The 25943-nt window shown below is 43.1% G+C and overlaps 2 protein-coding genes across 10 annotated transcripts; one reads left to right on the top strand and one right to left on the bottom strand.

The window, feature by feature from the left end:
• Window positions 1-319: 319 nt before the first annotated feature.
• On the bottom strand, window positions 320-15274 carry ccdc30 (coiled-coil domain containing 30). 9 transcript variants are annotated; one of them, XM_040047743.1, is made up of 29 exons: window positions 15144-15274; window positions 14216-14415; window positions 13367-13549; window positions 13057-13177; window positions 12668-12858; window positions 12365-12445; window positions 12200-12277; window positions 11435-11591; window positions 11107-11178; window positions 9928-10043; window positions 9713-9816; window positions 9429-9621; window positions 8393-8491; window positions 8052-8180; window positions 7722-7859; window positions 6567-6745; window positions 6056-6323; window positions 5846-5950; window positions 5260-5430; window positions 4582-4791; window positions 4023-4180; window positions 3743-3908; window positions 3128-3249; window positions 2881-3022; window positions 2623-2759; window positions 2194-2311; window positions 1918-1982; window positions 1606-1822; window positions 320-1050 (listed from the first exon to the last, which is right to left on the bottom strand). In XM_040047743.1, exons 2-28 carry the CDS (start codon window positions 14228-14230, stop codon window positions 1612-1614), a joined length of 3729 nt encoding a protein of 1242 aa, XP_039903677.1. In that variant the 5' UTR covers window positions 14231-14415; window positions 15144-15274; the 3' UTR covers window positions 320-1050; window positions 1606-1611. The 9 variants fall into 9 exon arrangements, 8 of the variants coding, with proteins under 8 accessions (XP_039903677.1, XP_039903675.1, XP_039903678.1 ...); XM_040047741.1 differs by having other exon boundaries at window positions 320-1822; XM_040047744.1 differs by having other exon boundaries at window positions 320-1822; window positions 12200-12274.
• Window positions 15275-16552: 1278 nt separating this feature from the next.
• On the top strand, window positions 16553-19430 carry LOC120744034. Its single transcript, XM_040048150.1, has 2 exons — window positions 16553-17147; window positions 17195-19430. Exons 1-2 carry the CDS (start codon window positions 16553-16555, stop codon window positions 19312-19314), a joined length of 2715 nt encoding a protein of 904 aa, XP_039904084.1. The 3' UTR covers window positions 19315-19430.
• The last annotated feature ends 6513 nt before the right edge of the window (window positions 19431-25943 follow it).

Here is a 25943-nt window from a genome sequence, read left to right as displayed (position 1 = left end):
AATGCATAATATGCAGTTATAATAATATTGTTGCTCAACGAGGATTTAAAGCTAATACATGTCAGGCAACAATTACAGTGAAAACTCTCCTGAGCAACTTTATTAAAAAGCAGATGGTAATAGCAGTAATTTCATTCTAAAATATTTCATATATTTCCATTCATTACAAATACAAAAAAACAAACAAAACAAAAAACAACTCCAGAGATGTTAAACTCAATGTTATCAGTGTAAAATTAAAGCAGCTTTGCATCCTTCATTCAGTCACAACAGTGCACATTGAGATGTAGGGGAAATAAAAAACAAACAAACAAAAAGCATTGTTTATTTATCAGTCTTTATTTATGAAAATAGCTTTTTTTTTAAAAAAATGCATTTGTACAAATACAACAGGAGTGAAAGTTTCTTATTGACTACATCTCATTGTTCCCATGTCGTTTTTGTTATCAGATGTATTCACACTTCGTCATTTCAGGCACATTGAAGACAAAACCAAAGACACTGTATAACGGTGGATACAAAACCTGTATTTAATACCATGTGCAAATGGCTAAAGTCTTACTGCTGATCGTCTTTGTGACTAAAGCACAAATACCTTAAACAGCGGGTCCTTGGAGAACAGAAAAAAAAAAAGTGTAAAAAAAAGAGGAAAAAAATGCCTGGAATTGTGTGACTTTGCAGACTAAAATAAAACTATAAATAGTAAATAAAGCACTGATTGTAGCAAGTACTCATCTCTGAACAGAGTCCAGTATTTACTTTCAGTGTATGGCAATCTCTTATTAAACGAAAAAGTGAGTCCGCCTTGTCTATCTTGAGTCTGTCTTTATGGTTGATATGAAATGAGTACGATTTTTTTACATTTGTAAAAATGCTTATTCTTTTTAAAATGTCTTTGAAACATTCATTACTATCACCTCTGTGCCTTTGGTAGAGACTAGAGGAATCAATGTGGAAGAGAGACTCGGGTATCCCTGATGGTTGGTGTGTGGAGAAAAGTGTCCGGGCACCATCCACCAGCACACGCTCACACTCACCGGCATCAGAACACTGCCAAGGTTAAATTTAATTGGGGAAAATGCATACCTTTAATATCCCACACTTTCCCCAAATGTAAACACGAGTTAAACATCTTGTAAAGTGCTCAGTTTAAACTAGTACCATTCAAATATTCCTCATGAAGAGACATTCACTGCATTAGCGTGAAAAGCACTAATGTGATTTTAAATATTTAGACGGCTTAGATTTTTTTACAAAATCGATTCACTTCTTCAGCTACCAAGTCAAATCTCCTTTTAGATAATGCCCCCTTGAAAATATGTAATAAAAATATCGTATTGACACTAGCACAGGCATTTTTTGTTTTTTTACAAACCCCCCCAAATTTTCCCTCGTCCAAAATCTGACTTGATATATACACATGTACCTCCCAGCCAAAGAAGAACCTGCTAACACATCAAACGTAGACACCGTCCTGAGCAGAAATGTAGTGGAAGCTCCCTTTCATTATTACTCTTTTAACAAGGATAATTTGGATTCTATATATAATATATATTCATTACTTCTACACAGATTTTTCCCTGTAGATGAAGACAGACATCGTACCATTTCTTATACCGGGTCACTGCTTTTAGAGCTCTCCTCCGCCCCTTTGGCAGAGGCTAGAGGAATCAATGGGGAAGTGAGATTCAGGTATCCCTGCTCTGAAGGTTGGTGTATGGTGAAAGGTGTCCGGGTGCCATCTGCCAGCACACCATCGTCCACCTTCACCCGACAGATTGCATCCAGGACGCCCAGTTTGTTACCAGAACCTGACGTCAAACTGATGACAAACCACAGATGATATGAAAATTGCCCAAATTACAAATATCAATCAATATTTTAGGTCAGCAAGCTGTTCTCTTAAAATTGTCTTACCTTAGTGCAGACGTATGTAGGATGCTGTCAGTGAGAGCATCAGTGGGAAGCATTTTTCTGGCATTCTGTTGATCATTTAAAATGTATTAGCAAGCATGCCAACATGTTTTTTTTAATACAGTGAGATGAGAAACATTTTTACAGTCTTTTATTCTTCTTTTATTAAAAAACAAAAACAAAAAAAAACACCAGTCATGTAGTGAAATGGCAATCCTGTCATTTTTAATATGAGTATAGAAAAATTTCGCAAAAACATAAAGATGTATAAAGAGCTACCTCCATGCTGTAGAGTGACTGGACATTCCTCAGAGCACGCTCTAAAGAACTGACTTGATTGGAGAGTTTCAAGGTTTCGTCCTGCAGTTGTTTGTTTTCCACTTCTAAGAGGTTAACCCTTGAACACAATAATGTTCACAGCATTCACTCACAACTTCACAATCATTTTTCCAACATATCCTTTACATCTTTAGTCACAAAAACATTCAGGCTAACAACTAAAAAACATGATTCTGTTGTGTTAAATACTAAATATAAAGCTTTCCAAACATCTCAATATATGTACAAGTAAATGTGATTTCTTAGCACTGTATTATTCAACTAATCAAGTTAACAAATAGTATTTTATACCTCTGGTTGAAATAATTAAAAGAGTAATATTCATACTGTTCTGCATCATGTACATGTGTAAACAGTGACTGAGGATACCTATATTGGACTGTTGAGGCGGTCTTCGTGGCCTTGCTGCCCATCTCCTCGGCCTCAATTATCTTCTGCACCAGTTCCCTCTTCTCCTCCAAAAGCTTCTCATTGACTTCCATCACTAACTGGATCCTCTCTTTGTCCTATCACAATTCAGAAGACAAGAGAAAAATGAATGAAAACAGATTTTGAAGAACACTTTTCTACAGTGCTTCACATCTCTTCAGGAATATTTAGGAGTCAGCGTTCTGCTTCGTGTGTGACCTTCTGAGAAAGCATGGAAGCAAGCTCGAGATCATTCTCCAGTTTCTGGATGGTGCTGTCTCTCTGTTCGGTTGCCTTTAGAAACACCAGCTTGGCCTGACGCAGTTTGGTCTTGTGTTGACTCTGTTTTTCATTGTACTTTCTGGTTGGTGGAGCAGAGGCGATTGAGAGCAAGAAAGGCAAAAGGTTAATGTAACCTAATTACCATTTACTTTATTTTATATTATGGTTGTTAGATGCATCTAACCTGACATGCACGTCGAGTTGGAGGAGAACCTGCTGCAGCTCATCCTGCAGTCCTTTACAATCCTGCTGACTGGCCAACAGCTCCTCCTGCAGCTTTTGACGTGACGCCTGACTGTCCTTTCCCTACAGAACATATACATTTCAACAGATATTACAAGTGCATAAAATGTACAATCGTGCTAAACACAGTGAAGCGCTGACAGCAAACTTCTTGCAATATGATAGATTTTTTTTTGTATATCTGTCAGCAATTAAGCAATCTTAAATAATGTACTTAATAGGTTAAATGTGCCCTGTATAGCAGCTTACTGTCAAAACTGAGTACGCATTCCTCTGAAAAACTTTCTGGTTTGCAGCAAAGGATTGAAATCTTAGCTCGAAAACAGAGGAAGTGACAGAAGATACATACTGCGCAAACAATGTTTGATATGGGCTGTCAGCAGGGCGCCTTAAAAAACAAACAAACAAGACACTTAATAACACACTCCTTTTAAGGCGTGTAGCAAACTTGGAATGGGTGTATGTTTTGACTGTCACTTTTCAGGGAAAGCTTTCAGTTCAATGAGACCTCAAGTGCCACAGCAGATCTTAGGAAGCACGGTACACCATTCCTCACCTCCTCTCTAGCATTGCTAAGCTCAGCCTCCAGGACGGATAGACGGGTGTCCAGCTGCTGGACACGGTGGCTGAGCTCTGCATTTGTCCTGGTCAATGAGGCCTCCTTATGCCTCAAGGAGCGAACCTGCTGCTGCAGCTCCTCCTCGCGCTGTTCTAACAGCTTCCTGAGAGGAGACCAGAAGAAGAAGAAGAAGAAGAAAAAAAAAAAGACTATTCAAAGCTCTTAAAAAGCAGGTGAAGAAAAAGGACAGTGTCAGCTGTGCTGCACTTTGTGGAACCTGGTGATGTGCTCTTCCTGCTGCTGGGCTCTCAGAGCTAACAAGGCGTCAGATAGATCCCTGCTTTCCCTCTCCAAGCGGTTGGTCTCGCCTGCACGAGCTTCCTCCACACGCAGCTGGTGCTGGACAGACTTAAGCTGCTGTTGTAGTTCCAGGACCTTCCAAACCACAACAGAACCACAGGTTTTGCTCAAAAACACAAGCTCCTAACTTTACACCCATCAACAAAATATGTCAGGATTTCCTTATGATGTCAAACAAACAAAAAAATACTCCACAATGTTCGCAAATAATGTTGACTGCAACCGCTTCTTCATCTTACTCAATGTTCAGAAAAGCATTAACTTCATTTGCTTAGGACCAAAACATGTCATAGACTGGATATTCCATTAAGCGCTCAGTATGGTGTCACTGGTTATTTCACTGATAAGAACAACTACAGCAAGAATAACATAACTGTTGAATAAAACCACTTGGAGCCTTTAATAACAGTTGACACACTGACAAACCAGGCGATCCAGATTTCACACCGGACTAGAGCCTTTACAGTTATGCTAACCTTCTTGTCAGCAGCGATGAGTCGTGCCCTCTCAGCCTGGAGGTCCCCCTGCAGACTAGTAGTGGCATTGCGGTTTGCGGAGCTACGAGCCAGTTCCAGCTCCAATTGCCTGATTTTCTGCTGCTGATGTTCACACTCGGCCGCCTGACCAGTGACTTTCTGCTCCATCTGTACCAGCTTTGTCTGAACCTGCTTCAGTTCTGCACTAAGCTGAGAAAACATGTGGGAGGACAGCAGATGTAAAAAAACAACAAAAAAAAAAAAAAAGATGTTGAGTGTTCATTTACATGTTGATTGCAGTTACACATTTGTTCATAAGTTAATATAAGTATCTAGTAGCTCAAGTGAGGGTTGTCCACACAGAAAGTGATCTGCATGTCGCGCATCACCTTGCTGCTGATGGTTGGTTGATAACGGAGATTTCAGGTTATGGTTGCCTAAGTAACACTCCTATGTAGTTACCAGTTTCACATGTCAATCTACAGTATTATTTGCTAACACAGTAGTCACTTCATTTGTGGTTATTTTTCCCATCATCGCTTTAAAATCATCCAGCGGTCTTTGGCCGTCATGTTGCTGTGAATCGCTTCCTATTTAGACATCTCTTAACAGTGGAATGAAGATGAGGAAGTGCTAAGTAAATTAAGTGATAAACAGAGGGTTTCAGGGAATACTCACCTTGAGTTTTTCCTGATCCAGCAGCGTGTTGTGTCTCTTCAGGTCCAAGTTCTTCTCTTTCTCATAGCGTAACTCTTTCTCCGCTGAGGTAAACAGGCTCTGGGCCCTCTGCAGGTCTTGCTTCATTTGTTTAGCTTCTTCTGTCTTCTGCTTCAGCACCGAATCTTGGGACTAAAGATGGACACAGTGTCAGTGTTCATGTTTATGCTGATTTAGCAAATGAACAGAGATAGTCAAATGTCCCCAAGTAAAATGTGGCTGTCGCACAACTGGCCCTTCTGTAATTTTAATGGAACATTAGTGAAAGAAGGCCATCTGAAGCTTCTGTGTTAATGATGAAAATAATTACGACATTATTACTTTTATCATTATTATTACTACAATACAAAAGAGAGGTAGACTGCCATAAAATTCCGGCTTTCTGTCTTTCAGTAAGATTGCTGAAGTTGCTAATCAATAAGAATATTAAGATGTCAGCTGCTTAAAGCATAAAGGCTAATGCAGCTGCTACAGTATGACAATTATAGCAATAAAGAGCCAGTTACATAATAAACATACAGAATAGATTTTTGTTTTTCATATGTACCTTAATATGTGCCTGGGCTTCATTGACCTGAGCCTCGAGGGCCATTTTGTGCTCAAGACCCTGCTGCCGCTCCTTCTCTAGCTTATTCTGTAGATCACTCAGCTCCTGCCCCAAAGAAGACAGTGAAAACATTTATATCCATCTTCTATAGTTCTGGCATAAGAAATACCCTATTTACCCTAACCCACCTAAAGAAACCAATCCAGTTACCTGAGCCACGCACTCTTCTCTGCGGTTTTCCACTGGACTGACTCTAGGTTCAAAATGAGCTATGTGCAGTTCAGGCTTCTGGCTGCTGCCAAGCACTTCCTTCGTGGTGGATAGTTGGTCTTGGTGCCACTGAAGCTGCTTAACGAGGCGCTGGATCTCCAGCTCCAATCTCTCCTGTTTGCCCTCTGCTGCTAGCTTCTCCTGAACACTAGAGCTTAGCCTGGCCTGTAGCTCTGCAGTCTGCATCCGCTCAGAAGCCATCTCATCTCTGGGAAATATTCACATATATGCAAAGTAAGTAAGCTACAATGTTCCAGTCTTATCTCATCACTGACTATGAAAAAAGGGACAAGTAACAACTGAGGCAGGGATATCAGTTCTCATCCAACAATGATCCACTTCAATCCACATCTCATAAATACCATACATGTACTATATATTATTTGAATTTCCCAAATATGCAATGAATAAAATATCTTATCTTATTGTAGGACTGGAACTAAAAAACAACCTCAGGCTGTTGTGTGCTGTCTGGAGGCTGCTAAGTTCAGCAGTAAGCCGGTCAGCTTGTTCCTGCAGCTGGCTGACGTGTAGCATGTTTTCCTTCATCTCTTCTTGGGTCTGCTTACTGTCTTTGTAGCACTGCAGCTCTCCCTGGAGTCTGCTATAGGCACGCTCCATCTGGGAGACCTGACAGCCACAGAGTTAAAGACAGTAAGGCGATGAGAAACTCAAGTTGGGGGGTGTAAATGTCAAACTAATGCATGCTATAAATTCATACTGACATATTTATACTGACACGTAATGTACAGCCCTGCACGAAAGTCTTGTAAAATAAGTACATTATTTGGAGAATAGTTAATAAATGTACTTCTAATTTTCAGTGTCAGAAATACCTTATGTTAATGCTAAGAGTCTGAAGTTTGTTTAATATGCTATAATTTTGTATTACCTAATAATCATGAACCAGTCGATTTGAAGCTGGAAAATCTTTTGTTTCATATGATAACCAGTGGAATTCTAGTCAAGAAATGTTCTCTTTTTAATAGAGTAAATACAAAGAACACAAATATCAGTTTGTTATTTTATCATATGCATAATAGCCTGCATATACAGTGGTTATCATCCTGCAAAGGTGTAAAGAGCTAGTTCATAAAGTCAGATTTGAAAGAGAAGGGTGTCTTTCAGAAATCCCAAAGCCGCTTCAAGTTTCTTTATTTATGTTTCCAAATTTTCTCCTTCATTTCTTGCCCCCAATGAATGTCCCATATATCCATAATCATAAATAAAACTTGAATAATTAAATAAAGAAATCCCCAGTCTCTCGGTAGTGCTTTTTAAAATTTCTGTCCATTCACCACTTAAACACAGTGAAGACGCCTGCAAACTTAACAGCACACTTGCACTTGAGCTTTTTGATTTTATCTGGGATTTATTAGACTCATTGGTAAACTTATTTAATTAATTAGGAGTCAAGATATTTTAGTATTATACACACACCTGTTTTCATATACTCTAAAGCTGTTTTGTGGGCAAGGTATTTTTACTTTTTAAACCATTTACACCAAAGGCCTATTTCTGCCAAAATGTTTCTAGTCTATAACCATTTTCCTCTGAAGAAAGACTGTGACCGTTTCATTATGTTTAAAATGAAAAATTAACAAACCTTTTCTTCCAGAAGTGTTTTTTCCACCTTGACTTGAGTGAGACTCTTGATGAGTGTTTTCCCCTGTTGGCATTCTATATGAAGGCTGTTGTTCTCAAGTCTCAGTTTGTTTCGCTCTCGCTCGCTTATCTGCAAAGCCTTTGGTGTAAAGAACCGAAGAATAACACCCAGAGAATACACGTGGTAACTGTGTGGCATTTAGTTTGTAACATTGTTAAAAACATTCTGAAAATACAACCGTAACTCTTTGCATCAGTCCTAAATTGAATTTCTGTGTACGTGTGGCGTTTCTGTTCTGTATTTCACACAAAGCGAAAGTCTAGTTTTTACCTCTTTCTCTTTCTTCAGGGCAGCCTGTGCAGCACTGAGGTCCAACTCCAGCTGTTTCCTCCAGTCTTTCTCCTCAGTCAGACGAGCCTCAAGCATAGCCAGGCTCTCTTGACCACTGTTCCTTAGGTGCTTCATATATGGTGGGACAAGAACACAGAAACAGACATACTGCATAAAAACAAACAAAAAAGTTATTCATGTCACATCATAACTCGCACCCCCTTTGTACTTTGTAGTGAGCTTTACCTTAGTTACTCATTTAAATTTGTGTACTTAAGACCTCCACGGCTACTGCATTCTTACCGCACAGTGTTGTGTAATGATTAAAGGGCATTTCTTACCAACTTTAAGTAGGACTCTGTGGTTTTGACCTCTTCTCCATTCTGCAACATTTTCTCTTGGGTTTTCTGCTTCTTTATCTCTGCCTCCAGGTTTGTGATCTGCATAGAAATGTAAGACTATTAGTCATTAGGTAAATCTGTAACTAAACTATAGTAAACTGCCATTAGTAATTAATGACTGTGAAAACAGCTTTCTTTAGAGTTTCTGGTGCAGGGGTGTCAAACATAAGGTCTGGAGCCAGAACTGGTGTGGCAAAGACCGACAGACAGATAGACACACACACACACACACACAACCCCTTTCAGCTATCTTAGTGAGGACCTTCATTGACATAATGCTTTCCCTAGCCCAGGGGTGGGCAACTTCAGGCCTCAAGGGCCGGTGTCCCTGCAGGTTTTAGATGTGTCCTTGAACCAACACAGCTGATTTAAATGGCTAAATTAGCTCCTCAACATGTCCAGAAGTTCTCCAGAGGCCTGGTAACGAACTAATCATGTGATTCAGGTGTGTTGACCCAAGGTGAGATCTAAAACCTGCAGGACACCGGCCCTCGAGGCCTGGAATTGCCCACCCCTGCCCTAGCCCCTTACCCTAAACCTAACCATAACCTAATTGTAACCCTGACACTAAAACCACATTTTGAGCCTCAAAAATGCCTTTAAATGCCTTCAAATTTGTGAGGACCGGGTTGTGTGTCCTCACAAGTGACTGTTGGTTCTCACAAGTATAGTAGAATGCAGATTTCAGTCCTCACAAAGACAGCTAGACAGGAACACACACACACACACACACACAATTACAGAAGCATGTGTTTTTTTTTGTTGGTTTGTTTGTTCGTTTTTTACAACAGGTCCATGGTTAAAAAAAAAATTCTGTGAATTAACAAAAATTGTGTTTTATAATTACATGACAGTCTGGACAATGGGCTACCAGAACTTTTTCTGTAATTTTACACATTTGTTTTTACAGGCTGTTTGTGGCCCACAATGTAAAATGAGTTTGATATTTGATGTTTGAACCAGTTCTGATAAGTACCCTTCTTCGCAGGCCCTCGAGTTCTCCCTCATGTCGATGCCTCTCCTCTTTGCTAGCATTCTGGGCTTCCCCCAGCAAGGCCTCCAGCTCCTCGTTCCTCTCCTCCAGCTCTTCATGTTCCTTGCGTAGCCTCTGCAGATGTCGCTGCAGCTCTTTCACCTGCACAAGCCCATCTTCCACAGCCTCTTGACACCTAACCGTCAATAAATTACAATTAAACAGCCAGAGAGAGCAGATTGTGAATACCCATCATAATGTAATTATCCAGGAATTCAAGTTTTTACCGTTTGTGAATGTGGTCTTTTTCTTGAGCTGATAAAGCAGACAGATCATTTTGTTGGTCACTGCAAACACTTTTATCTTTTCTATCTTCTTTGGCTGCATCATTCTTTGCCAAGTGAAAAAAAAATACAACACCAGTCAGTGCCAAGCTTCTGTCATAACTTATTTTATTCATTTTGTTATAATAAATTAATAGGTATGTTCTGTAAATACTAACCTGGTCAAGGAGATTTTTCTTCTCTGACTCCAAAATACGCACTCTGTCCCTCAGAGCTCTGTTCTCAGCATCTAGTTTGTCATTTTGCTCTTTAGCCTGCTGCAACTTCATCACATCTGTGGAGTGAAAAATGTATTAATGTGAGATTAAAATGCCGGTGATCAGCAAATGTGATCAACCCTATAAAAGCAGAAGGTTTTGGCAGTTTGCAGTATAGCCATAATAATAGTGGTTTACATATTTGTCTAACAAGTCATAGATGCCCAGTTTGATCTAAGGAGAGGATACAAATCCCCTGAGGGTTGCATGAGGAGCCGTATAAAAATCTGCCAAATCAAATATGCAGAGGCACAGATTGTGGAAACCTCTTGAGACAAGGAAGCAGCAAGAGTAGCTGTTTTTCTGCTCTGGAGCAGGTATGTGTTAAAACAATGCCAGTCATTCACCCTGAGGTCTGACCATGCAATGTTCAGAGAAATTTAAAAAAGCCCAAGAGCTACAACTCAGACTCTACAGGCCTCATTTAGCATTTTAAATGTTAAAGTTCATGACAGCACAGTTAAAAAATGGCTGAACATGATATGCTAATTTGGAAGGACTGCCAAGTGAAAGTCTCTTCTTTCTAAAAAGAAAAGGGCACGGCTTAGGTTTGCAAACTTGCATTCGAATAAAGCACAAAACTTCTGAAAAAACTGCCCAGATGAGACTAAAGTAAAGATGCCTGGCCATAATGCATGGCATCCCGTTTGGTGAAAAACAACACAGCAGACCAGCACAAACACCTCATAGCAACTGTCAAGCATAGTGGTGTACGAATGATGTTGCAGTCACTGAACTGAATATCAGGCAAAGGGGAAATATTTGTAACATTTATATAATGAATTTTCTTTACTCCAGTGTTGTAGAATTACAAGTAGCTTCTCTCTAACAGTGACTAAAGTCTTAAAATGTATTAAATCTAAAAGAATAAAAAATAAACAATTTACTAGATGAGTAAAGTGTTTACATTATCTTTATTTTTCCTATGAAAACAGATTAAATACAAGCAAAACTAAACAAGCACAGTTTATACTGAGATACAAAATATCTACATAGTGATTTTTTTGTCCACCTAAATTTTAAAATAGTTTAAAAAAATTTAAAAAAAACATCTGAAAAGTTTCCATCAATCTGTCTCACCAGAGTGTTTAAGATTTTCCACTTCCTTCCTCAGGTTCTCTACTTCTTGGACGGTTCCCTGAAGCTCAGATCCTGAGATTAAAAGCACATTTTTAATTCTGTGGACCACAAATATGATTGGTGCCAATTTGTGTCTATTCATATTAACATTCAGTAAAGTCAAAGATGAGGCATGTTACCAAAATCTATGGGTATAAATAACAGGTAACTGACATTTCATTAGGGGAAGACATCAAAGCTACTGTTATGCTGACTTTAAACACTGGAAAGGTTAATAGGATGTGTGTGCAGGGCAGAAATTTAGGACCATACTGTAACTGCAACATACCGCTTGGGTCTGGGTTGTTGTTTTTGGCAGCATCCAGTTCATTAGTGAGTCTGCGGATATCCTGATGAGCCATCGCCAGCCTCCGGGATGCTTCTTCCAAGTCCCGTTCCAGTCGCTGACGCTCATTTCGCTCTTGGGAAATCTCCTCACTGTGGGCCTGATGTACAGGAAATAAGGGATTAACAACTGGAGTAGGAGAAAGGGGAGGAAAGAAAAATGGTAGGAATGGTAGACTGGAGATGCATGGACCCAACATGCAATTGTTAGAGACATGCATTTTCAGACTGTGAGTAATCATCTCTGCAGGCCTGGAACAAAGCAGGGGAAATTAAGTATATATTTATATCCCAGCATTCACCTGCACAGAGAGACCAGGAAGACCAAAAGTGCACATGCTGTTACCTGTGTTACGCCATCACTGCCCTATGATAAATTATGTTCTTTAAATCAGTTTTTTTTTGTGACAGCCACAGTAGACAGGAAATTGTTGAGGTGAGAGGAGGGTATGACATGCAGCAAAGGTCCACGCAGACAGTCAAATGTTTTGTAACCATTAAGAACCAGGGACACCCTTAAAAAATGCATTTATAGATGTATTAGTGAAATGCTCTGCAGCACAGCAGTCATGCAGATAACAAGGTATATTATTAATGTGGAAAACATTTCAAAAAGCAGTGGCCCTCTGAAACAAGCCGGTGAAGTTTGGCTCTTTATCATGATACCACTGTTAAATTACTTAGCATAAGCTATAAAGTGGAGACCTACAGGGTTAATACTGTGCTTGCTCTGACCAGACCTGCGAAGGCCAAACAGCTTCTTCCACGGACTCTGGGATGAGCACTGCTGAGAGGAAAAACCACTGTATACACACTCACAACAAACACTATTCGGACATGGATCTCAGCCAGGGCAAAATGAACGTCACTTCACCTTCACTGCGTTATTGAAGGTCTTCTGGAGATCCTCCTTTTGCTGTCTCAGGTCATCCCCCCTCATATGGCAATTAAACTCCTGTCCAAATGTCACAAAGAGACAAGGCCTTACTTAGCATTTTACATACACATACAGTCTTTGCACGTGTTAGCTTTAACCATTGCTTTTCACTACAAGCATGAAGCCTTTGGGCATACTATTTTACTCTATTAGCTCTCAAAACATTTCAAAATTACGTTGGTCCCACGAGATAACTGACATTCAAATAAAGCCTTTGATTTACGTAGGTCAGCTCTTTACCTGGTGGTCAACTTCCTTCAAGTTAACACTGAGACTCTGACTTTCCAGTCTCCTCTCAGTAGCCTCCAACCTTTCCAGCAGTGTGGCCCTCTCCACCAGTAAATAAGCCACTATCTCACTGGGGCTGGTCAAGCCCATCTCCACCAGGTCCTCCTGAGCCAGCATCTCTGCCAACTCCTTGCTCTGACTCTCTAGAAGAAAGGAGGATTTCCTCTGGTCAGCAGTTTGTCATGTACAATTATAAAAAAAACAAACAAACACAGATGAACAAATGATGCTCTACAGCAACATAGTAATTACAAAGTACATTTCCACTGGTAGGCAAAGCTAGGGTATAGCCCAAAAGAAAAAATGCCCAACACATTGTACTACAGTTGTGAAAAATTCACCCAGCTGGTGTTGAATCTGGTGAAGTTCATGCTGCAGCTGTTCATTGTGTCTTTCATATTCTGCAGCCAGGCCCTCTCGCTCTTCTAACAGCCCACGAATATGTGCAACATAGCTCTCCAACTGATAGACAAAAAGAATAGCAGTGTAATTTAGCTGTGACACTGATGTGTCCCGCACATGTTCATGATTGTACTTCATGTGAAAAGTGACACGTTCTTTTTAGACTGCTTTTTTGGGCGTTTCATTACACATCATTGGCTCACTCTGTGATGAAAGTTGGTCAAATAAAACAACAAAGGAGAGTCTCACCTCCTTCATCTCATTGGCTTGCTGCACACGTAGGGTCTGCACCTCTTGGGTAGCTGCATGAAGCTTCGCCTCACTGTTGAGAAGCTGCTGCCAAAGGTGGCACTGCTTCTCTTCTCCACTGGCCCCTGGTGATAAGCCATCCTCCTGGAGCCGCCTAGAAATCTTGTCCAGCTCCGTCAACACCTGAAGGTCCGGAGAAGGTCCAGTTATCATATTTTTTTAATGCAATGTTTACCTGCAGCTTTTAAGAATTTCTACATGAAAACACCTTTCAGTCATCTTGTCGTTGCATATGTGGCTTTGGGTATTACAATTCTTTGTTTGCTAATGTTTATTCAACTCCAGTGTTATTTAAGTAAGAGTGAAAAATTTTAAAATTTTGATTATTTTTCTATACAGTTTTCCTGCTAGCTAACTACAAGACTAAGCATAATGAACAATGGTATATCTTTTTGCAGTGGCACACGGTTCAATGATGTGACATTGAACACATGTTGCAGAATTCAATACTGTACGTTGTAGGGCTGGTAACTGGAGCTAGCGGTCATGCAAACTGCATACCACTCTGGGAGCTGTCACGGCTCCAACAACATCTTGCATATTGTCACAGGTTGGGTATCAGGTCTCATGTACTTGTTGTAGTCAAACATTGCACCACCTGGTCTATGCTATCGCGGACTAAATGGTTAAAAGATCAGAAATTTGGTAATTGTGCGTGCAAGATTTATTTGCCCCCAAAACCAGTTTAGGTACAGTGTTTTCGTAGTTGAAGAAAAGTTACATTGGCCAGCACATAGGAGCATAGCAGATAGGTCTAGTGTATCTCAAAAGTAGCCAATGCTGTGTTACCTCTTTATTATCCATCGTTACAAATTAAGTTTGGCACAGCAGCGTCTGTAAGGGATGAATTTTATCTCCATCAGTCGAAGTACTGATCCCACACAACATTTCTGCTAACTCAGGCTCCAACGATGCGCCAGAGATCAGCAGATCCTCAAACTTCAGCACTCACATTGCTGGAGTAATCCATCCAGTATCTCATGTCCGCTCTGTGAAAGACGCGATTCTTTAGAACAGTGCTGCCAGGTAGGACAGGCAGTCATAAGCTTAGAGATTATCTACCTACTACCTGCGACAGGCACATGCATTTTAACAGCTGACACACATTGCATCACCCGAGGCTATGCAAAACTCCAAACTGGTGAGCTGTTTTATCTGCTGTTTCCTTAAATGGTAAGGATAACACATCTAAGCCCTAAGCTTCCTCTCCAACATCTAGGAAGATTTCATGGAGCAGGGAGATCTATGAAAATTCCCTGCAATAAAAACAATGCAAGTGTCTTCCCGATAATAGACAAGGATCATTTAATTTTGTTAAAAAAAAACATCTTTTTTTCCCAGCTAACCTTTCTTTCCAAAATGTCTGACGACGAGGAGCAAACGGGGATTTTATATTTCTTTTGGCAAGATCTCCAGTCAGAGATATGTAACAATCACAGATGTGTTAACCAAGACAAGCTGTTTTAGTAAGATATTACACAACGAAAACAGACAGTTGTGACTTCCCACGATGCTAGTTAGCAAAGTTCTTTCCAAACTTACCAAGGCATACTTCACATTGAGCTAACGCTAGCTCGCTAACGGTAGCCATAGCTTTTACCACTGGCCGCTTGGCAGCAAAAGATAGACTCTGTGATATCTTAAGACTCCTACTTAACCCTAACTTCTCCGAGGCGGTAAAGCTGAGCACATAATGCAAAGTTAAAGTTCTACAAACCTTTTAGAGTAAATACGAACGGCTGTGGACAGGCTTGGCAGTGTAAATTGGCTTCTACCAGCACCTAGGCAACGGACCGTACCATTAAAAGGATGCAGAGGGGACAATCGATCACGAAACGTCACCACCAACACAACACTTGGGCTTTTAGAAGATTAGCTATTAGGGATCTTGCTGATCTAGAATGAAAAGAGAATGACGTTCCCCTTCAGTCGATTCACTCGGTACAACACATAAGTATGGGATATCACGCCCTCGCGTGTCCTGGCTGAAGAAACCTTTATTCACGCCTTTACGGCAGATGACGTGTGATGACACGCGCACGGCCCCGCCCGCACATATAGCCGCTGTCATCACAGTCATCCCTCAGTTCTTACGCTCTTCACCTCGCTGAGAACACCTCTGCTGAGTTGGGCTAGCTAGCTGCTGCTAGTTAGCTCCGTTGTCTGCCAACTTGAACTTAGCTTAACTGCCCCTGTTGGTGTTAGCCTCCACCGCCCAGCTGGTGCGTAGGCTGCCCGCGGAGCGCTATTTTCAAGTTTTTCTTGTGCAGCGTTTCGCTTTGCGTTTTGGAATGGACTCCAAACCGAAGCGAGCAAAGCAGAAATCTTCTGTTCGCCCCTGTCCTCAGGGATGCGGTTTCTCTTTGCACGACAGCGACCAGCACGATGCCTGCCCTGTCTGCCTGGGGATCGTCCACGCTAGGAGAGCGTTGACGGAGCCCGAAGCTTGTGCGTTTTGTCGCCAGCTCCGGCGCTCGACCCTGGAAAGACGGGTGACGTTTGTGGAAAGAGTGCTGGGACGCTCGGCTGTCGCACGGCATGACCCTCTTCTTTCCGAGTCTGGAGCCCCGGCTTCGTCCGAGTCCGAAGACGAGGATTTTCCGGTCGATGTCCCCGCGATTAGCTGGGCTGACCACATGGAATACGTTGACGGGTTAGCCGATGACGGGCCGGAACCATGCAGGGGCGCTGACGGGCTTCAGCCTGGGTTGAAGCCCGCCAGCGCTCCCCAGGAAGACGATGACGTGCTGGACATCGGCCTGGACATCCATGGTTTGTCGGAGGATGAGCAGGAGAGCTCATTGTCGGCCCAATGTGCCGCCGCTGCTGCGCCGGTCGGCCACGATGACACCTCTCTTTTCTTCCTGTTTCGCCGTGCTGCTGAGAAGCTGCAGGTGGACTGGCCCTCTCCTCCACCAGCTCGGAAGCCGTCGCGGTTCGCGGGGTTTTTTCCTCCCACCGGAGCCCGCAACGGCCAAAAACTGCCTTCCCATGTTCCCAGACTTTCTCTGCGAGCTAACAGCGTCATGGGACAAACCTCTGTCTACCCGCGTCACTGTGCCCGGCTATGGACAGTACATGGAATTGGACGGCGCCGAGGGAGCTGGCTTAGCTAACCCACCCCCTATGGAGCCGTCTCTGGCTGCTTATCTGGCCCCGTCCCATAACCATGGTGTCGGTGGCCCCGCAACTCTGCCATCCAAGCACTGCAGATTCTCGGCCTCGCAGCTGGAGAAGATTTATCGGGCTCAGGCCGGCACTGCTCGCGCCATGAGCTCCGTCACCATGCTCCAGACGTACCAGGCAATGTGCCTGGCGGAGCTTGGATCGCTGGTTCCTGATGACAGCCCGCTGTCACCTCTTCTTAACGAGGTCAGAGTCACCACGGATTACATCCTCCGTGCGTCTCGCTGTGCAGCGCTCTCCCTGGGCAGAGGGATGGCTTCGACAGTAGTGGCTCAGAGGCACCTGTGGCTGACCCTCTCCGACGTCCCGGATAGGGACAGAGCTGTGTATCTGGACGCACCAGTGTCTGCGGCTGGGTTATTCGGACATTCACTTGAAGCCATTCAGGCTAGATTCGATCTGAGGAAGAAGCAGACGGAAGCTCTGCGCGACATCATCCCCAGACGCCAGCCCCAGCCCAAGCCCACAGCTAGCTCTCACAGGCCCGCCGCTCCTCTGACGGCTGGCAAGAGACCGGCGCCCACTGCTGGAGTGGGTGTGCCGCCGGCGGGAGCACGTCCTCCGGCCCGAGCTCCACGCCAGTCGGCCTGGGGCAAAGGCCCACCCTCGGGCCCCCGACGGGACCCGACGCCCAGGAGGAAGAAGCCTCAGCCCTCCTAGCCGTGGTTTCGAGTGGAGAAGGGGTCCAGCAGCAGGGAGACGCTGTTTTTACCCCTCTGTTGCCGCACAAGAGGTGCCGCTTAAGTTCTGTTCAGGTTGTCAGCCCCAGAAGGCGCTGCACTTTCCTATCGCTGTCTCCCAAGCACAAAACCCCTGCACACACATTGCCTCAGGTAACTCCCGGTTCAGGTGTGTTAAATGTTCAAGCGACCACATCGAGTGTTCCCGCTGTTTTTCGTTGTTGTGCCCCAGAAAAGGTGCATCCAACAAAATGTATGAATGTACATGTTTCCATGTTACAATCAATAAAGAGTGTTGTTTATTCTCAAACAATCACAAATGCTCAACCTGCAGGCGAAATGAGCCAGGTCAGGCAGGGGATGCAGTCCCCTGCAGACACACTGGGGGGCGACGGCGCCCCGCCGTCGGTGCTGCAGGTCAGCCGGCTGGCTGCTCACTTCCCTCAGTGGCGCGCTTGCGCCCCCTCTCCGTGGGTGCTGCAAACCGTTGCCATGGGTTACCGGTTGCAGTTCCGGGTCAAGCCGCCTCGTTTCCAAAGAGTTGTAAACACGATTGTCAACTCCGAGGCAGCCATGATACTCAGAGAGGAAATACGGGCGCTATTGCAGAAAAGAGCAATACGAGTGGTCCCCGCTTCGGAGACGGACAAAGGTTGGTACAGCCGTTATTTTGTCGTTCCGAAAAAAGGGGGAGGGCTTCGTCCCATCCTCGACCTGCGAGTCTTGAACACGTACCTGCGAACGTACAGGTTCAAGATGCTAACACTCAGACAGCTCTTGAGTGCAGTCGGCCCGGGAGATTGGTTTGCGACAATCGATCTGACAGATGCTTATTTCCATGTCGCTATACACCCGAAACACAGGCAGTTTCTGAGGTTTGCATTCGAGGGCGTAGCCTACGAATACCTAGTGCTGCCGTTCGGGCTGTCGCTCGCTCCCCGCACCTTTACGAAATGTGCCGAGGCAGCGCTAGCGCCCCTCAGGGAGAGGGGCATCCGCATCTTGGCCTACCTAGACGACTGGGCTCTCGTAGCTCGCTCCGGAGAACAGGCGGAGACACAGCTGTCGCTGGTTCTGTCACACATTCAGACACTGGGGTTCTCTGTGAACTTTCAAAAGAGCTCGCTAATCCCGGGTCAACAGATCACTTTTCTCGGTCTGGAAATATGCTCTCTTTCCAGCCGCGCACGTTTGTCGGAGCACAGAGTGGCCGCGTTTCATCGCTGCCTCGCTCAATTTCAGCTGGGACGCAGACTGCGTTTCCAGACGATATTGCGTTTGTTGGCAGTGAGAGGGATCTGGTCCGCGGCTCAGCGCCAGCTGCACATCAACCACTTAGAGCTGTTAGCAGTGTTCTTAGCTCTAAAGCATTTCCGTCCAGTCCTGCAGGGCCAGCATGTCTTAGTCAGGACGGACAATTCAACAGTGGTGTCTTACATAAACAGGCAGGGAGGAACACGCTCTCTTCCCCTGTTGCAGCTGTCTCGCTCTCTGCTGTTATGGTGCAGTGTTCATTTTCTGACTCTAAGAGCCACCCATGTCCCGGGCCACCTGAACCTGGGGCCGGACCTTCTCTCCAGGGGGGGTCCTCTGGTGAGAGAATGGAGGTTACACCCTTCGATAGTGGCTCGGATTTGGGATCTATTTGGCGAGGCGCAAATAGATCTTTTTGCTTCCAGGGTAAATACTCACTGCCCCCTGTACTTCTCCATAATCGACCACGATGCACCCTTGGGCTTGGACGCGCTAGCGCACCAATGGCCAGACGTGCTCTTGTATGCATTTCCCCCAGTGGAAATGATATCTCCGGTTCTGGAGAGGGTGCGTCGGCATTCCCTCTCTCTGATCCTGGTGGCCCCTTGGTGGCCCACGAGGTCGTGGTATGCGGAAATAATCAGCCTGCTTGCAGCAAGTCCTTGGCAGCTTCCTCTCCGCAGGGATCTCCTCTCTCAGGCGGGAGGGGAAGTGTTTCATCCGCGCCCGGATCTGTGGCGCCTTCATGCTTACCTGCTGAGAGGTTAAACTTGGTTGCTAAGGGTTTGCCACTTAGTGTGATAGCGACAATTCAGAGCGCCAGAGCCTCGTCTACTAGAGGCTTGTACGCTTACAAATGGCGAGCCTTCGAGCGATGGTGCCAGGACCGCCACACTCTCCCATTTCAGTGCTCTATTGTGGATGTTTTGACATTCCTGCAGGAGCTGCTGGATAAAGGCCTTTCGTTTTCGACAATCAAGGTTTATTTAGCGGCTATATCTGCTTGTCATATCGGTTTTGACGGGGTGACACCAGGTGCACATCCCCTCGCCGTGCGTTTTCTGAAAGGGGTTCGCCGGCTGAGGCCCGTGCTTAAGTCCAGTGTCCCTGCTTGGGACTTGTCTTTGGTGTTGGAGGCCCTTTGTGGCCCACCGTTTGAACCCGTTGAGTCTGTGGATATGAAATTTCTTTCGTATAAGACCGCATTACTTCTCGCTTTGGCCTCAGCGAAGCGAGTGGGTGACCTTCATGCGCTGTCTGTGCATCCTGCCTGCACACAGTTTTCTCCTGATGGCCGCAAGGTCGTATTGCGTCCGAATGCTGCCTATTTTCCCAAGATCATGCCTGCATCTTATAGTTCAATGGAGTTTGAGTTGCTGAGCTTTTGCTCCCCTCCTTTTGAATCTGAGGAGCAGGGGAGGGTGCATTCTCTTTGTCCGGTGCGTGCGCTACGCACCTACATTGAGCGCACTCGGGATGTGCGTTTATGTGACCAGCTGTTTGTCTGCTTCGCTAATCCGAATAGAGGTAGAGCTCTGTCCAAACAGAGGCTGTCCCACTGGATTGTAGAAGCTATCTCGCTGGCATACGGCACCAGAGGTTTTGCGTTGCCCCACGGGGTGGGAGCTCATTCCACCAGGGGGATGGCGACCTCGTGGGCTCTTTTTAGAGGGGTGCCTGTGGCTGATATTTGTGCAGCGGCTAGTTGGGCGTCGCCGCACACTTTTGTGCGGTTTTATCGGCTGGACGTTACGGCCCCTTCGGTGGCTCAGGCTGTCCTTTCTGCTGGGTCTACCACTCACTAAGGTTGTGGTGGTCCCGTTCCGGTTCGGTGGCTGCTCGGCGGGGCGTGTATATATGTCCCATACTTATGTGTTGTACCGAGTGAATCGACTGAAGGGGAACGATTAGTTATGTCTATAACTTCTGTTCCCTGAAGGAGAGGAACGAGGTACAACACAGGGTGGCCCCACTGAGCAGTTGGCTCGGTGAAGAGCGGCTATCGAACTGAGGGATGACTGTGATGACAGCGGCTATATGTGCGGGCGGGGCCGTGCGCGTGTCATCACACGTCATCTGCCGTAAAGGCGTGAATAAAGGTTTCTTCAGCCAGGACACGCGAGGGCGTGATATCCCATACTTATGTGTTGTACCTCGTTCCTCTCCTTCAGGGAACAGAAGTTATAGACATAACTAATCGTTTATCGTCATTATACGGCCGTACAGATTGACTTTGTACTTGGCAATCTGGCAAGTCAATAACCATGAATACAGAAGAATCCCACTCTTTCCAGCTATATTAGTTCATAGCGTCTTTACGGATTTCTCATTTCTCAGGTCATACTCGAAAACTGTAGAGGGCGACAAATGTTTGACAACTCGAAGACTCCTTATCGAACAACTTCATTGCTTGAGACTAGGGTTAAAGTATTTGCACATCAAAAATTACTCTAGTAGTATGTCCATCCACATTTTCTTTGACGCACATTTCAGAGTTTTCTGCAATGTTATAAATGATATGACTTGATATCATGATTACTTAATAAACTTTATACAGTAGTTCAAGTAGATCATCCAAAAGAACTAAGAAACATGTCAAATAGGAACACTGAAACATGTTCTCCACCTGCTGGGGAAAAGAAGCAGCTGCATGAACCCCGTGCAGCTGTGTCCATATCCAGCCATTTGCAAAATTTCAATCCAGCCCACATATCACTACAGGTTCTTAATCAATTTTGGCCTGTCAAAATGTGGTATGCACAGTATTGCACAGTGATGTGCACCCCAAAACAAGCATAACTGACAGAAGGCTACAAAATGAAAGCTCAAGTTAAACGCAGACAAGTTCAGCTGAAGTGGGAGACTGGTTAGCATGCAACTTTAAAGACTGCAAAGAAAGGTCTGTGTATTCATTTGGAGGTCAATATATGTCGTGCAAGGAAGAAAAAAAAATAAAGATTTATTACTTTACCTTTAGATCAGGATGTGTTTTGTTATATTTAATATCTCATTCTACCAGTGGCTCCCAAATCAAGCTTGTTAAAACAGGTTGCTGTGAGGTGGCTGTATGATAGCCTTCTTGCTGAATATATGATATGCTAATTTTGCTTGACTAAATGGTATAAAGCCTAAGAAGTTCTTTTGATGACTGTTTGGCTGAGGGTTGTGTGTGAGCCACACTGTACATGCAAAAGCTACATGAGACATATATTTTTTGATGAAATTAAACTATATAAGACAACCCCTTCATTTTATTTATTTATTTATTTATTTTCCAGAATGGCCTTTAGTGAATTCCATCCAATACAGAAATGTGTGCTCATGGTTGGCTGTCAGACAGGCAGATGTGTTATTCAGAATATACACCAAAACATGCATCAGAAAAAAACAAACAAAAAAACATTTGGTGCAGTTCTCCAAAACAGTCTGAGTTTCTCATGTGGCCATTTGGGAAAATTAAATGGGCAATATTCAGACTATTTTACCAAGCCGTACATATAATACAATCTCTACTCTTCTTGTTCGCGCTCACCTATGCTGATGTGGACTAAATGTAATGAAGAGGGAAAAGGAGAAGAAAGAGAGAGGTCCTTTTCCATCTGCTGGAGAGGAGCTAAAATAAAAGGTAGCCAAGGAGTACAAAACACATGAGCAGCAATAACTTATTTACAATAAAACAGGCCCAGGGAATTTAAAAAGCAATAAAAGACAAACAAGAAGCCCCACTTATATACTATATGCACAGGTGTAACAGTCTTGAAACAGATGCTCTAGCACCAACCATCACAGAAATCACACTTTTCACTGGTTCTGTCTCACTGGGAAAGGCCTTCTACAGGGTTCCAACACTGGTTCCACAGACAATTCCAGTCCCATCTTCTTAGTATCCTTCTGACCTATCCATCTTGTTGCTGCTGATGCTCTGCTGTGGCTTGCACTCCTCCCTCAAGATAATGTTGATGTCTCAACAAAATGTGTTTTTTTGTTTTACAAAATATTTTTTTAACAAAAAGTGTGTCTTGTTATAGCCAGGTAAGCTGCTGTTTTGAACTCCTCTCCCTGGATAATTGCCAGTACTTGCTGTTTAATGTATTCTTGCTGAAAAGTTGAGTGCTTGCAGAAATAATATTAATAATGGATTGGATTTATATAGCGCTTTTCAAGGCACTCAAAGCGCTTTACAATGCCACTATTCATTCACTCACTGGTGAAGGCAAGCTACGGTTGTAGCCACAGCTGCCCTGGGGAAGACTGACAGAAGCGTGGCTGCCATATCGCGCCATCAGCCCCTCTGGCCAACACCAGTAGGCTGTAGGGTAAAAGTGTCTTGCCCAAGGACACAACGACCAGGACAGAGAGCCCAGGGATCGAACTGGCGACCTTCTGGTTACAGATACGCTTCCCAACCCCCTGAGCCAGATCTCTGTCCAGGACAGCTGAGATACTGCACATGTATATGCTATATATGTTTCTATAGGCATTTGTATATAGGTATGTGTGCGTGTATATGGACCTTTGGTAATGTTTTGAGATAATTCATTTTAATCTTTTATTTTATTTTAACTACTTTGTTCTTCTTTTCAGAACTTTGGCTGACATTTGATATCTTTCAAATGTGCTATACAAATAAAGTTGACTTGACTCTATGATATTTATCTTGAAATGTGCTATATTAAATGAAATTGTATTATTATTTAAACATACTAATATACTGCAATGATCTATCTTATGATGATTACTTTTATTTGTTTTTGTAGGAAACATTTCTTAACTTTCAATTACTTTGGGCTACATTTTACTGCATAAAAAAAATGCTTAGACATGTTTTGTTTAAGCATTCTTTATGTTTTCGGGGTGGTACTGTACATCATGACACAGTACAGTAGATTATGTGTGCTGGCACCACTTTATCAAAATCAGGGGACCGAATCAGATAGTCTGGCAGTCCAGTCTCACAGCAGAGTGATCAGAAGTCTAACACAGACTGTGTCAGCTCATGCAGAAATAAAATACAATTGTGCAGACTGATATTATCTCATTAATTTGTCCCTATCACTACTATCATGGTTCATGGGTATGATATCATATAGTGATGTTTTTGATGTTTCATAGAGACAGAAGAATAATCTACAACAGATAGAAGAAGAAAAAGTGAGCAGTGTGCAACAAGCCTGTTTGGAGCTGTAATCGAAATGCTGAACCAACAAGATATGAAAGGGAAGAAAATATTTAAAATGCATGTATGTGGACTGGATTAATCTTAGTGTATTCATTTGTTATCTAAAAAATAGTAATCTCACTTGTATAGATTAGTTGAGAGAGAATGAAGTTCTAGTAAGAGGTGAACAGACCCAAGGGATACCTATAAAACCTAGAGGGATAAAAAAAAAAAAAATCCTAGCGATAAAAATAAGACTAAAAAAAAACAAAACAACAAATAACAAATGATTTTAAAAACATTAACAAGGACATAAAGTACTGAACAAGAGATTAACAATTAGATTTCAGAGTACAAGCAAAAATATGTTATTTCTAAGAAACGATAAACCTTGGGTGCCAACAAGGTCTATTGCTATGAAAAAAAGTTAACATTGAAGCGGTGTTAATCTTCTTTATGACCATGTGGTTGTCGTCATGCTGGATAAAGAAGATACTGAAGTCTGTCTTGTTGCATTACTAATATGTAAACACAAGATTCATATCATCATGTGAGCAAAAAGAACAAAAAAATCAACCTTAAATGTGCCTGATATGACACCTTATTAGAGAGAATAAAACTCTAAACACACAAGGATCTGGCATCCTTTAACTGGCCTGTTCAGTCAGTGGTTGTGCACAATCTTTGGAGCAAGAGGTGAACATGGACAAACTGTCGTCTACAGTTTATGTGTTGATTGTAGCACTTTGTGCATTTCCGCACTTTGGCACTGTTTTTCACGCACATGCTTTGAGGAGAGGTGGCATTTCGACAGGTGAGTTTCCTTTGTCTTGATTTGTATTGAGTTTACAATCTGTCTACTTATTGATTGTTTCTAAAATCAGGAGAATGCCCATGGCACCTTAATCTTGCTCTGTAATGTATGGGAATGACAACTATTGTTGAGACCACATATGCTGTAACTATGATGGCGGAAAAGTCTGTGTCCCTCCTGTTTTCAGTACGTGTTACAATGTTTAATGTCTTCTTAAGAGTGTGTGTGAACAATCTCATTAAATAAAAGCACTCGAAGTAGTACAAAAATTAAGTTTCTTCTAATAAAAGCCACATTTGCATTTTCGAGAGCTCCTTGTCTAAATGGATGTTCTTGTTTTTTTTTAAATAGCAAAGCCAGGAGTGTGTCCTGTCAGGTACTACATACATGCAGATTGTACTGAATCTTGCTCTAAAGACAGTGACTGCCACGATAATGAGAAGTGCTGCTCCAACGGATGTGGACATGAGTGCATGGCTCCAGTCATAGGTGAGAAATGAACAAAGTAGCTTTGTATTATATCTAAATATGTAGGTTTTTTCTCATTTGTTTTCTGTTCAGCAACCAATTTGGCAACCACAAATCACAGACTTCACACCTCATTTCCTACAGCTGATCACACTTCTTTCTCACTTTACAGCATCAAGTCCATATTTCCTGACTGACTTTGTTTTCCTTTCAGTGAAGCCAGGATTGTGTCCTCACAGGCTTCCCGGAGCCCTTGGACCATGTGTTGAGTCTTGCTCGACAGACAGTGACTGCCACGATAGTGAGAAGTGCTGCTCCAACGGATGTGGACATGAGTGCATGGTTCCAGATATAGGTGAAAAAACAACAAAGCAGCAAAGACCACCCCAAAGTGAAAATGACCTACAGGATATCTGTTTATTATATCATCTGTATCATGTATATAAAGAATAAATTGTAAATTTGACTTAAAACTACAGTTTAATCATGATGGTACCTCATCACCAGTATGAGGTACAGTAGCTTCCCACTGGGAAACAGAATCAGGGCAAAACAGAGAGCTAAGAACTTGAACTAAAGATCACTAGGGTGAAAAAAAAAGTTAAATAATGAGTCGTAGGGTAGAAATGATTATTGAATCAGACGACAGTGCTGAGTACACATCGTCTTAAAAAGACAATAAAATGTTTCATATTTGTCACACACTCTTAGCTAAGATTTTGGTTCATTTTTTAATCACAAATCACAGACTTCATACCTCATTTCCTACAGCTGATCACACTTCTTTCTGGCTTTACAGCTTCAAGTCCATATTTCCAAATATCTTTATACTGACTTCGTTTTCCTTTCAGTGAAGCCAGGAGTATGTCCTCTCAGGCATCCCCCAACCTTTGGACCATGTGTAGAATCTTGCTCTAAAGACAGCGACTGCACTGATAAAAAGAAGTGCTGCTCCAA

Source organism: Simochromis diagramma, unplaced genomic scaffold (assembly GCF_900408965.1).
Source record: "Simochromis diagramma unplaced genomic scaffold, fSimDia1.1 OVJJ01000387.1, whole genome shotgun sequence".
Taxonomy (NCBI): domain Eukaryota; kingdom Metazoa; phylum Chordata; class Actinopteri; order Cichliformes; family Cichlidae; genus Simochromis; species Simochromis diagramma.
The sequence above is the reverse complement of the archived record's forward strand: the minus strand, read 5'-3'. Positions and strand labels throughout refer to the sequence as shown.